Source organism: Daphnia pulex, chromosome 4 (assembly GCF_021134715.1).
Source record: "Daphnia pulex isolate KAP4 chromosome 4, ASM2113471v1".
Taxonomy (NCBI): Eukaryota; Metazoa; Arthropoda; class Branchiopoda; order Diplostraca; family Daphniidae; genus Daphnia; species Daphnia pulex.
The window spans coordinates 9,006,414-9,019,345 of record NC_060020.1 but is presented as its reverse complement, the minus strand read 5'-3'; the positions used below and the strand labels follow the sequence as shown (position 1 = coordinate 9,019,345).

Sequence of the window (12,932 nt, the reverse complement as noted above, 5' to 3'; positions counted from 1 at the left end):
TCCCTACCCCCCTTTAAAAACAGCTGTTTCAATACATGGTCAACACAGTTCAAATCGAATCGTAAAATCTCGTAAAATTGTAATTGTCCTGTCGTAGACTGGGACAATTGTAAATTATCGTATGGAGAATGGGGTCATGATGGACACGGGTCATATTAGACAAATGTAATAATTCCCTCAGTTCAGAAAAGAAAATAAAATTTTTTGATTTTTTATGTAGAATTTAGTGTTTTACATCACGGCTAAACTTTTTATTGAAATTGCTTGATTATTTTGGATGTTATCGCAAAATAAAAATAATAGGGGCGTTTGATGTAATTTTTCTCCATTTCAACAGCTATAAAATAACATAAAAACGTTAAACTTTAATAAACAAATTATGGATATAACTAGAGTATTCATTCCTTTATGTTAACTGTAAAAATTAAATTTTAATGTCAAGTACATTAAAAGATACAACCAAAATACCAAAAAGTGTAGGGTTGGATCAGATTGGACAGCAGTTTTAGGGGTGTATTTGGACAGCGCTAACTATAGCAGTGGGAGGAGCTTAGTAGCCTTAGGCCCCAAATTTCCAATCTAACCCCTTCTTTACAGAAACACTCATAACTCTGAAGTTTTTTACACGGCTTTATCCATATTAGCGTGAATAACTAAAGAATGGACGGAGAATTCGAAAAAAAAATTTTAAATTTTTTTTCGTGGATCATTGTGCCTTTAACTATTACTGTCCAATCTCATACCTAGCCTGTCCAGTCTGACCCCACGTTTGTTCGCGAAAAAACAAAAAATTGACTTTGTAAAAAGCGTTACAACTTCTTTATTTTCAAACGGAAAAATAAATAAAAAATAGGGTAGGTAGACAAAAGGATACTTTACAAAAAAATATTTCATAAAAAATAAATACAAAAAGAAATAATTGAAAAATAAAAATTTTGTCCATGATGGCCCCGTTCTCCCCTAACGTCATCAAATGTCATCTCTGATTTGAGAAATGAGAAAGCCGTAAAGTGTAGTGAAGTGTGTAGTGTCACTGTGTCAGTTGCCTTTTTTTACCCCATCTTACAACCCCATCTAGCGGCAAAAAATATCAACTTCATATCTGATTTTTGAAAAACTTCGTGATTTTCCATTTATTTTTTGCTAAAAATATGACTTTTTTTGTTTTAACTGACTTTTTCTTCAAAACTGGGACTTTTTCTTGAAACTAACAACTTTTTTTCCTAAAAAGTGATTTATTTCCTTAAAAAGTGATTTTTAACCCAAGTGTACGAGACTTTTTTCGAGTGTTCAACCCCTTCGGATTAAAAATACTTAAATCACTTAAATTTTGAAATTAAAGGCTGCCTGGGGTATTCCATATTGATTTCATGATTTAAAAAAAAACAATAAGATGTAGATTTAGTGTTAGATTATCATTTTCATTGAACACTTTTTGTCTTTTTGATATGACGAAAGGTAGAAAAATTTTTGAATGCAAAGAAAACAAATTTGAATTGTAACATATAGATAAAATTTCTAAGCCAAATTATAAATCGGGTGATGAAGTGGTTAGCCGTTAGCGTACTGGAGTGTGACTCGAGAGGTTGGTGGTTGGTTCGAATCTTCGAACCTCTCTTTTAAACATCAACGTGGCTTGGCCTAGTCGGCCCTTCTCTATACTTTCTAACTTAACGATATGACCAGCGCGGTCATCATACCGCATCATACCTTTCGTCGTGTTGCTGCCCTTCACATCTTTCACCGCGTCGCCGGTCGCGGTACTCGAACTGACCCTGGCCACGTGTTTGATCGAACAACGACAGGGTACTACTACGACGGCTAGGAAGTGGCGAACGATCTCGTTTCGCAAACTCGCCCTCTTCGTACCGATCACAAGGTCGCCTGTCAAATTCTTCCCATCTAAACTGGAAATCACGATCTCCCTGATTTCTATTAAATGTACTTATGACCCGTGGATCCCACAAATGGCGCCTATGCCCACTATAAGGATCACCTGGAGCCGACAACCTCACTATACTCAAGAGCTAAAATAAATCTGAATAATGGGGGCGTGTACAGGCTGGAGGAAAGGGTAGCTTACAACACCTCTGTTTTGTTTTTTGTCTTTGAGCTGAAATAAAGTATGTCTACACCCTTAGGGTCTACTAGCGAAATGAATTTCGAAACACAGACACAATACCATAGCTGGATTCATGAAATACATGGCGGCCTTATATACTCCGTCAATTTGGACCCTGAGGGTGAAAAATTTTAGTTTCAAAATACGTTTCGCTCTTTAGTATGCCCATCGGCATTAGGTCCCGCGGAACGGGGCCAAAATTTTGGTCCGTTTCGTACAGCTGTTCCGCATTTTAAGCGTTTCGCTTTCGCAGTTTAGGGACGCCCCACGATACCCAAAACGTTCTGCTAATCTGTTTCCGAATTCCGGATTTTCCACTACCTGCCAAATACAAAGTGTTTCGTTGAGTATGATCAATGTCAACTCAACAACATTTCTTTGACATGGAACATAGTAAAATTGAATCTTGTCTTCATTACATTCATGTATTACAAGTCTTCCTACTTTTCAATACATATCTTTGTATTGGGGTATATTCTATTAGAGTGAACGCTTGCCAAACTTAGCTGGTTGCAAGGGTAAATCATCAGGGACTGGTAGTGGCGCGTCCGGATATTCTTGCTTTTTCACTTCAGGTCTTGGTCTCTCTGTGTGATGAACTTTTACTTCAGAAAAGTAACCAAAATACGGACGTTCGATTTTCAAGTTATCAAGCATACACTTGTCAAAGACTGCTTGTGTTTTTCTACACCTAATAATTACAGAAGCAAGAAATATTCAGGATAAGAAACAAAACAAGATTAAATAAAAGTTCTGATTGAAAATGCCAATAACTTATAGCTTACGGTTTAAAGCTGAAATCAGGACTTGAGCGATCCAAACAATTTGCAAATTGTGTGAACTCAACTGCACAATTCTTTTTAATCTTGCGAAAAAAATCAAGGGAACAGGCAGTAACAGCTTTTCCTTCATTCAGACATTTACGAGGATCCTGACATTCTTGACGGCAAAGCATAAATTCCTATTCATAAAAGAACAAACAATCTTACAATTTCTCATATGAAAAGTTAGTTGGCTTCATATTTCAGAAAATAAATAAAAATACATGATTTTCATGCATGATAAAAGATTAAAACCATGATAAACTGTTGTGCTTAGAAGTTGATATCAAATTATACATACATTGTTAACATTTTCACATGCTTTGCCCATATGAAAAGATGCAGCCCTCAGTCCTGGGGTACTAATTTCTACTTCTTGAACTGTTAATTCTTCTTCACTCGGAATGGTTATTTCTTTAGTTAAAACCATTACTGTAGCGTGAAATATTTGTCTCACAATTAAGACGCAGAGGGAAAGTAAAATATTTAAATTTACAGTTGAATAAATCGTTTATTCTCTACAAGTCAAGAGTCTCAACTCGTCAGCTGTTGCTCTCAGCTGTTCATCGCAACGCCATCTGTCCGTAGAAGGGTATAAAAGTCTATTTTATTTTTACCTGCTCCGCACCAAAAGACTAAAAGCAGAGCTATAGATGTTATTCCAAGGAAAAAGTAGTAGTCGAGCAAAAAAAGTCGTGCGCAGTTTACGCCGATGCGCACCACGGCGGCCGATAGCAGAACGAAAATTGTTATTACGCTTGACACCCTATGTAGACCCAATCCTTTGTTCGACAAGCAGACGGTTGATGGAAAACCTCTGACGAAGCCTTATGGACATGGAGAATTCCTACAGGGTCGCGTCAGCCAATTTGAGCACATTGGGCGTGGCCGCGTGGGGATGTCAGCGGAGAAGGATAGCAGGCGGAAAACGATACTGTTTATTCATTTTACCAGAAAATGCCACATAAAAGGTAATACGAAAAAAACCAGCGCAACTCCGGGACTTTTCCGTGCTATTTATGAATTATGAGTGTTGACACTCATCTACTTTTTTTTTCGAATGTTTCGGCTGTGTGGGAATCGCCTATCGTCTCTGTCAACCCTTAGAACAAAACGCGGCTGTGATGAAAAAAAGTACAGGAACTGACTCGGAGAATAGTACTTGCAAGTATAAAATGCTTTGCTGGTTGGTTTGATACGTTTTCATTAATTTTCCTACACGATTGGCTAGCACGATGGGAAACTCTCCTCCGACGACCACATTTTTCCTTCCAGAATAATACAAACAAGATAACTGATTAAATAGAAAATACATTTTAAAGTCATAAAATATAATTTAAAAATAAATGGCCGGAAATGGCAAGTGTTTTGATTAGAGTTTATTACATATGAAGACATCCAGACATAGAAACTGTTTAGAACTAACATCGAGCTCGCAATAGAAGCGACGACTATTTCATTGATTTATGGTTGGAATTCGACTTCTTCATTTTAAAAAGTAAGTTCTGACTTCTCATCATCACTCGTCAGAGATGGTAACGCGTTTCGGAGCCATCAGAAAGCATGATAGCAACTGTTTTGCCACTGTGCCACTGAAGACGAGCCATTCTCAACGGTATCGTACTTCCAGGTCTTACACACTGCGGCACGGGATCAGTGGTGTATGTTTTAACACAGCGTGTCTGAACCGCTCCCAATCCAAACACACCCGTCGCCGATTGCTACACAAACGGGAACAAACAATTAAACATGTCGAATCATTGAAAATGTTGCTGGTGCAGAGACGGGTCTATTTGAAACACGTGTTTCTTACCTGCCAAAACGACAGCCTGTTCTCTGTGCTAGAGTACGACGCTAAATTTTTCCCGTCAGGCGAAAAGGCGCAAGCCGTTATCTCGGCATTGTGTGCCTGAATGTACTGTATGTAGACAAGCGATTACAATTGATTCATTATTTGAGTTTAACGACAAGACTATTTTGACAGACTCCAAATCTCGAACGGAGAATGAGTTGTTGCAATAATTAGAAATGAAATTAACAAATCACCTGGCACTTTTGCCCGCGGAGTTCGTACAAAGCCAGAGATCCATTTCGAGAACCGACGGCTATTCGACGACTTGAAGAGCAATGAGTGATCTGGCTGAAACGACACAAGGAAGGAAACACTTCAGAAAGGGACCGACCTTTCAAATGCCCGTGGTCCACGCAATGTAAAACGATGTCGGTGACCTACAACATCAAATGCAAATACAATTTCTCAGGGAAAATCATCAGGAAATTGGTATAGAACGGATGGAACGTGGATTACAACCAACTCCACTCCGTGGGCAATAAACGAATAGCAAAGGCAACACTATACAGACCTCTACGAGCAGATCCGAAATGTCAGCTTGCATTTTGTCGATGAGCAATTCAATCACTCGAAGTATTTCTGGTTTAGCTCTGGCTAGGGTCGTATTAGCGAGATTAACATTTAATGCCTGGGCATTCTGCTGTAAAGTGATGTATCTTGCAACCTATCAAACCAGCCAAAATCAGGTATTATAGTCTCAACCTATTGAATTGGCGGTGATAAGGAGAGATTTCCATTTTGAAATACGGACCTCTCTTGCCATAGTTGTGATGAATGCAGCGGGTCGTGCAGTGGCTATCAGTGTTAGAGCATGCCGTGACGTGCGGCAAGAGTCGGCTGCTGGACTCAAAGGAAGACCGTAGCTCATACTAGACCGTAGAGTGTAGACGATATTACATCAAACAAATTTTTTTCACAAATGTCACGAAGTGAAAAATCAACTTGAAATTGAAAAAGAAGGGAATTGTGTCTAACCTCGGGATGAGTTTATCTCCTTCACAGCAAAGTTCAAGCATGGACAGGAGCACTTTGGAGACATCAAGATGTGGTTCCCAGACGGTGAAACCACGTCCAATCAAATCGATGGCTGCTCGTCGTAACGAAGTATGCAAAGGTAATTTGGGTGTCGCTGGCGCCAACAACAAATAAGTCAGTGCTTTGCCTAAACATAAAACGTTACTATTATTCTGTTAACTCGGCGATAAGAGACGATCTACTGCACAGACAACATTGCGCTGATTATCTTTAAAAAATAAATAAATAAATAAATATTTCACACGTACTGGTCAATCGTGCAAGATTCTGATTCGGTCCCAGGCCAAAACCTTCGACAGTCTTCTTTTTGCGCGGATCTGCCTCGCCTGTTCTCTTATTTTCGCCGACGTCTTGGCCAAATTCCGCTCCAATGACACCCAATAATACTACAGAGGTCGCTTGTCGTCGCTTGAGTTCCATGGAACGATTGGGTCGGCGAAGGGCGACATCTGACAAAGAATTCATCAATCTAGCGACAAAGCAATGCCTGAAATAGCAATTGCAACATATACAGTACCTTCACCATCATCTTCATCATCGTGATCCTCTTCCGCCTCATACTCTCCGGTTGGACGGGCTGGTGAACTTCCATCACTTCCCCACTGCTGTGAAGGAATCGAAAGATTCTGCGTTCCAGATCCCGTGAGATTGGCTGCGTTCGATCCGACGCTCAGCGAAGAGCCGATTATAGTGAAGGGATCTGCATATGTGGGCAGAAAAGTGGCCCACTTATCCACCAAGGATTTTCTCCCATCCACTCCCACTCGCTCCAACTCGGCAAGGAGAAGAGCTTGTGCTGCTTCTCGAATCTAGGCAATAGACAAAGATTTCGATAGACACAAAATAGTAAAGTCAATGTATATGGCTGATTACCTCTAAACAACGGTCTTGCCAACGACGCGCAAGCATTTCTATCTGAGCCTTTCTAAATACTTCCAAGACCGAAGAATTGTGCAGCAGTTGGAGCTCTTGAACTTTGTCGGGCAACAGCACACAATGCAAAGTTGCCATCAAGCTCCATCCCTGCTTGGTTTGCACATCAAGGACCATGGAAGATTCCTCTCCCTTTCTATCCTCGCTGGACCTCGCGATTTCTCTACAGCCAAGCGAAAATTCATTACACCACGTGAAACGGACGTCTAGTCATTTTAAAATAATAGATAGGAATCTAAAAAAAAAAACCTCAAGACATAATGAATAGACAGATTTAGAAAACACTAGATGATATGCGTTTGATCAGTATAATCTTTTGAACCTTGGGGGAAATTGGCGGATGATTTTCCCGTCGGTGAATGCAGCACTGTTCATAGACATAAGCGTATTTGATAGCGCCACAATAGCTAGTAAATGGTTGGTGGTTAACGTGCTCGATATCGCCCAATGTCCAAATGAAGTGAAATGATCTACAGGCTCTCCGGCAGGCCATGTAGGAAGCATAAGCATCATGTGGCCTGTATGAGAGAAGAAAAACAAAAAAAATAGTAAATAAAACTAGACAAATTTCCTTTTAAAAGGACAACAATGTCTGAATGAACGTACCAGAACGTGAAATAAGTCCGAAGCATACGGGGCTCTTGGGTTTGGCGAGACCTAATCTGTTCTGGCAGGCATGATCCAGATCCTTGTCCAATGTCCATCCATGCAGTAATGAAAGAAGAAGCTGGGCTATTTCCATTGTCAAACTCCAATCGTTGGGCAAAGTATGCGGAATTTGACGTTGACGCACATTTTCGTTGTTGGAAAGACCGTCGTCTTCAGCTCCTAATTTAGAAAATCAAACTTTATAGAAACAGATACATATATTCCCATTTATCTAGTGCTGGTATACTTAAAAATTTTAACATTTATTTATGTATGATACAATATCTTAAAAATGTATCAAATAGCCAAATAATGCTTCAGACAAAACTTAGTAAATAACTAGAAAAATCAGTGTTTTTATTCTCAAAGATAATCATTTTCCCTATTAAAAAAAATGACGGAAAAATGATGAATAAAATGTAAAACACCTTGATAGGATTTTTATAACACGGCCGAAAATTACAGAATATAACCAAATTTCAATTACCTCTCTCTGAAGACCTAACACTGGCTCCAGCATCACTTCTGGATTGGATTTTATGTTGCATGTTCTCCGCGCTTTCTCTCACTTTTGCCAGAATGCCTGCAAGTAAATCAAAGCTCAAAGTACTTAGTCAAAATGTCTAAAAGAGCAAAACTACTATAGTTTTGAATGGCAATAAGTTGCCATGATGCAGTGTTTCTACAATGTGTACCGTGTTTGTCTTTGTCTTTAAGACGTCTTTCCATGTCTCCGGCTTTGTCCTTAACTTTGCCAAGGAAATCTAATATTTTTCCGGTATTTTGATTAGTAGCATGGAGGTTATGTTAGTGACAAGTTATGGAGTAAAATATTTAAAAAACAATGTCAAATCCAAAGAACTTGTCAAGTAATACCTGCGATTTTCTTTTGGGCATCTGGTGAAGCCGAATGAGTCAAAGCGGCAACTTTTTGATATTCACTTTGGTTGATGAGACCGTGAGTCTCCAGGGTGTTGGGTGACATCAAACTATACTCCTCGTGCAACAGTTGAACTGCAAATATTTTTTATGAGTTAAAAAAACAAACGAGCTAAACTCTATTCCATTTAAAAACAAAATACCAACGAGTGCTTCTGCATCGAAGAAAACGGCGTGAAATTCTTTTTCACTCGCGTTTGAACGAAGTCCCTGGATGGTCAAGGGAACGCCTCGATCCTTGGCATGATCTCCAGAATCATGATGACCTGACGCACTTGCGTGCTGCAGTTGATTGAGTCCCCTCTTTGGTGGATCAATGCATCAAAACTTGAATAATAAAACAGCAACGAAAATATAATTGCAGGAAAAAAGATTTACAAGAGCGGCATGTCGGATGGCAGAGATGTTGCGATGCTTCAGCCCACGGAAAAAATGTACAGCGGGATTGGCCAGCCCTCCTTCTTGAAAACTAGGAACGATAGAAACGCTTTCATCACATGCGTTCAATATTTCTTCAGCAGACATCCCATGGACGACTCGATCTAACTGCCCTGATTACACCAAAATAATAATGGTTCAAAAACGCAAACACTGTCAATTCCAATTTTGCTCCGGCCATAACGTTATTGAGATCAAATTTGTTTCTTTACCAGTCTCCATTTGCCAGACATAAAGAGTTCCATCGGAACAAGCGACCATCATAAAGTCGTCCAGCGGGCGCCATTTAATGCACGTCACTGGAAATAGGTGACGTGATGCGAGGAGAACACATTTGCGCTCCTTTAAACTGATGAGAGAAACGGAATGGTCTTTGGCAACGCTACAGATGCACTGCAAAATGCGCGGCTAAGAATATTTAAATATATAATGTTAGTAGTCTCTTTTCTTTCGTCAATCGAACGGTAGAGATCCAAACTACCGATGAATTAGCTGGAGGTACGAGTAACTGAGCTATTTCTCCAACTTGGACACAGAATTTTTGCAGTAGTGTTCCAGAAGAAATGTCCCATAAGCAGAGAGTGAAGTCGGCCCCGCCCGATACGAGTTGAACTGGATCGTAGCGAGTGTGTAATTGATAAGGATACAACAAGCAAGTCACTCTGGATGTATGTCCCTCAAGAGTGAGCATATTTTGTAAATCTAGATTTTAAAAAATGTCAATTTTCATCACACACAATTCATTAAAAAATATATTTTGCCATTTGAAAGAGAGAAAAATGATTACCATTCTGAGATTGCTGAAGAAGCAGCGACTTGAGTGTTGCGAGGCCATTAACAAGAACAATAGAACCATCTGCTCTGCCACACACGAGACGATTTTGTGTTGTAATATACAAACTAGCTGTGACAGAGATATTGTTGTCCTAAAGGGAAAACATTATCGGAGACTATTCAAGGCATCTTTCAACACGATAGTAATCTTACCACATGACTTAGTACTCCAACGGGTTTCGGATAAATTGCGTCCCATGCATCTGCAAGGCTACTGCATGACTGGGGATTCATAACTTAATCAAGAATTCCAAAATAGAAGAAAGACCACCAATTATGAGTCATCAAATAATGGTAAAATTACTTGGCGGGTTGTCAAAATCAAGTTGTTGAATTTGTTCCAACTGATTGTCCGTAACCTCTGGAATGCTGAACACGGAAACACGACCGTTTGCATCACCTCGCAATAAAAGTTTGACCAGCCGGCCGTCACCCTTGACAACTAAACTACAGCGAATGGAAGGCGGGCAAGGGAATTTCTGTGGAAAAAAAACACAGGGTATAAAGATTAGTTTTCAAACCACATAAAAAAATAGATAAGTCATTACTTGCTCATCTGCCAATTTCAGAACGCAGTAGAGGAAAGGGAAATCTTCTTCTGAGGATTTATTGTGGAAGTCCTTGCTCTCCACGACACAACTGTGAAAAAAATGAAGACGTTACGAACATTAACGCTCAACGTTGTGGACTTGAACGAGCTAAAACTGAAGGGGTTGTTTAACCTAACTAATTAGAAAAGATCGGCAAACACTAACCGCATGACATGTCCTTTCAGTTTGCTGAGAAACCAAAAATAAGTCATTTATCAGAGTATTATTGTTTACATTATGGTCCACTTCAAAGAAACTTAACAGTTCGAAAAAATTATTTCACAAACATAACAAATTTAAGACCAATATTTAAGAGACATTTTTGTGTTTTCTTAGATTAATTTGTTTAATCTACACAACAGTAAAGAAAATGTTTGTTACTTTGTTGGAAGTCGATAGATGAATCCCGTCCCTGCGTTATTCCATACGATAACGCGATCGGTAGCCAAGAAATCTCCACCAACCCACGATTCGCCTTGCCTCGATGCCATGGAGCACAGCAACGAAAAATCGCCGGCATCGTAAATCTAAGCAAAACAATATCGTCGTATTTCATGGAGCCAATTTATAAGACATAAGACAAACAAAATATATATCGCGTAGCCGCGCAAAAAAAAAATTCCGTAGAAGATTTTGACTTAATCTTTTATGCTCTTTTGCCGGACTGTTTATGGAAATAGGCAAGATAAAAAAAAAAAAAAAAATGTTGACGCAAATGGATTTGGTATATGAGAAATCTTCCGTTTTCTCGCCTGTCCCACACAGTCTGACAATACACCATACAAATGTACAGTCAAAACCTTCTGGGGATTTGTTATTGTTTGTTTGTTTTTGTTTTTTGCACGGAACTGTACGGGATAGTTTCGTTACCTGCCAATATTTAGGACTAACAATGATAACAGTCCTTTGATTATACAAACAACACGTCATAGACGTTGCACTTAAACAACGAATTTGCTTGCTCTCATGTTCCAGAACGGGTTCTCCTAAATTGTTCAAATCTTGTGCGCCTACAGTCCAGACTTTGACCACGCCGCTAGTGGTTAATCCCAATACCACATCATCTGAGAAACAAAAGTCACGAGGAATGAATTTTAAGAAATCATCAGGGAAAATTGCCAGCGAACCCTTCGGGACTTTCCATACCTTGCCTCCGTGTTGGACGTAAAACGTGAATTGCTGCCATCCAATCAGGATGCACGCGACTAGTCAGATTCATAATTATTTCTAAAGTAAACGGGTCAATGACAAGGATCTCTGGATAGTTTCCAATGCAAAACAGCGACGCATCTTCAGTCCCTCCAAACGAATATGACTAATTCAAAAAAAAAATACAATTAATGATGTGTAACTTTGATAACTAACAAACATATTACCTGTATGTGAGAATGAATTTGGGGGAGCTTAACTGATTCAATACATTGACCATCAATCAAATCCCATGTACACATTTCTCTGTAAATTTGAATAATAGTAAGAAAAAACACTGAAACATTCTAATGGCTTAAAGTTCAAACCCATTTTCTGATGAACTGACGATACATTCCATTTCTAGGGTGTTCTTAGCTGCTACAAGACACACAATAGAAGCTGTATGACCCACTAATAAACATTTAGGGGTGGCCTAAATAAGATTTGAAAACAAATTTTATGGATTGTTAACTGGTACCCTTAAATTATGAAAAAGTAATTCTTAAATTACACAACAAATGAAAGAAAAAAAATTCATTTCTTAGCAAAGAAAACAGACACCAAACATGAGCAACACTCAATTATCAATTTATTGTGAAGCAGAAAATTAAATTTATTACCTTGTAAGTATTTGGATCCATAACCCAAACACACAGTTGACCATCATGACTTCCGGTTACTAAAGTACAATGATCATGTGAAATTTGGATTGCTGAAATGCAATGGGATGGAGATGATTCCCCCCTAATAAGAAATCTAATGTTAACACAACAATTTGTAAAATAAGCAGTAGTTTTTTTTTAAATACCACAACATCAAAGGAATGACAAGATGAGGAGATGTAGGTCCAGCCATTTTGTTTCTAAAATGAATTACAAAAAACTGTCACTAAAGACAATATTTAAAAAAATCGCCGATTTTATAACGAAGCCAATTGAGAATATGTTCCGCTGACACAATCTCACTTTATTATTAATTGCTTCACTTTCACAGATTTTACATGTCCACCAAAACACTATTGATTGTGTAATGTTATGATTATCTGGATCTACTCTGACAGCTGACATCAAAAACTGTTTTCATCTGCTGTTTTTCGTAGCCTAAGGCCCTTAAGCAGAGCCTAATAGTGGAGTTGAGTTATCCAAAAGGTGGGATTACGTCAAACTAACTGCAAGAATTAATTTAATTCATGAACTTTGTTCATATCAATTATTATGATTATTTTACATAAACTTCTTGAGATCAAATTAAGTATTAAAAAAATATATCATCTGACTGCGGCACCCACCATTTTAACACAGTCTCTTACGGCGGATAGTTCATCCGTTAACTATTTATTACAGACGATCTATAAGTCTAAATTTTTTGCTGTAGGTCTCTAAATAACGTAGTAGAGAATGAAACTGATTCATTGCATGGATTCAATAAATCTACTACAAGGGCTCATCAACATCCGTTCTTTACTCGCAACTTCAGCTGTTCGGGTCGTGCAACGCAGGAATAAAACTTATCAAAGTCACAATTCGTCC

At 38.7% G+C, this 12,932-nt stretch overlaps 2 protein-coding genes and 1 long non-coding RNA gene across 11 annotated transcripts; 1 reads left to right on the top strand and 2 right to left on the bottom strand.

Annotated features, from left to right (window-relative positions):
* Window positions 1-2,528: 2,528 nt before the first annotated feature.
* LOC124192228 (NADH dehydrogenase [ubiquinone] 1 alpha subcomplex subunit 8-like) lies at window positions 2,529-3,532 on the bottom strand. The gene is made up of 3 exons (XM_046585428.1): window positions 3,245-3,532; window positions 2,908-3,083; window positions 2,529-2,813 (listed from the first exon to the last, which is right to left on the bottom strand). The coding sequence occupies exons 1-3, from the start codon at window positions 3,371-3,373 to the stop codon at window positions 2,603-2,605; spliced, it is 516 nt and encodes a 171-aa protein (XP_046441384.1). The 5' UTR covers window positions 3,374-3,532; the 3' UTR covers window positions 2,529-2,602.
* Window positions 3,533-3,738: 206 nt separating this feature from the next.
* LOC124191932 lies at window positions 3,739-4,504 on the top strand. The gene is made up of 3 exons (XR_006873513.1): window positions 3,739-3,914; window positions 4,051-4,111; window positions 4,175-4,504. It is a non-coding gene; the product is annotated as an uncharacterized LOC124191932 (long non-coding RNA).
* On the bottom strand, window positions 4,308-12,833 carry LOC124191930 (WD repeat-containing protein 7-like). Of its 9 annotated transcripts, none has more exons than XM_046584980.1 (31): window positions 12,692-12,712; window positions 12,212-12,265; window positions 12,024-12,147; window positions 11,730-11,836; window positions 11,589-11,667; window positions 11,359-11,527; window positions 11,083-11,276; window positions 10,594-10,739; window positions 10,378-10,401; window positions 10,171-10,261; window positions 9,927-10,101; window positions 9,776-9,858; window positions 9,576-9,714; window positions 9,270-9,490; window positions 9,001-9,196; window positions 8,729-8,901; window positions 8,494-8,653; window positions 8,288-8,425; window positions 8,107-8,175; window positions 7,899-7,994; window positions 7,370-7,591; window positions 7,086-7,281; window positions 6,704-6,926; window positions 6,348-6,639; window positions 6,079-6,279; window positions 5,771-5,957; window positions 5,547-5,664; window positions 5,307-5,459; window positions 4,990-5,172; window positions 4,757-4,861; window positions 4,308-4,664 (listed from the first exon to the last, which is right to left on the bottom strand). In XM_046584980.1, exons 2-31 carry the CDS (start codon window positions 12,256-12,258, stop codon window positions 4,470-4,472), a joined length of 4,506 nt encoding a protein of 1,501 aa, XP_046440936.1. In that variant the 5' UTR covers window positions 12,259-12,265; window positions 12,692-12,712; the 3' UTR covers window positions 4,308-4,469. The 9 variants fall into 9 exon arrangements, with proteins under 9 accessions (XP_046440936.1, XP_046440937.1, XP_046440940.1 ...); XM_046584981.1 differs by lacking the exon at window positions 12,692-12,712 and adding an exon at window positions 12,369-12,469; XM_046584984.1 differs by lacking the exon at window positions 10,378-10,401 and having other exon boundaries at window positions 12,692-12,833.
* Between the last annotated feature and the right edge of the window lie 99 nt (window positions 12,834-12,932).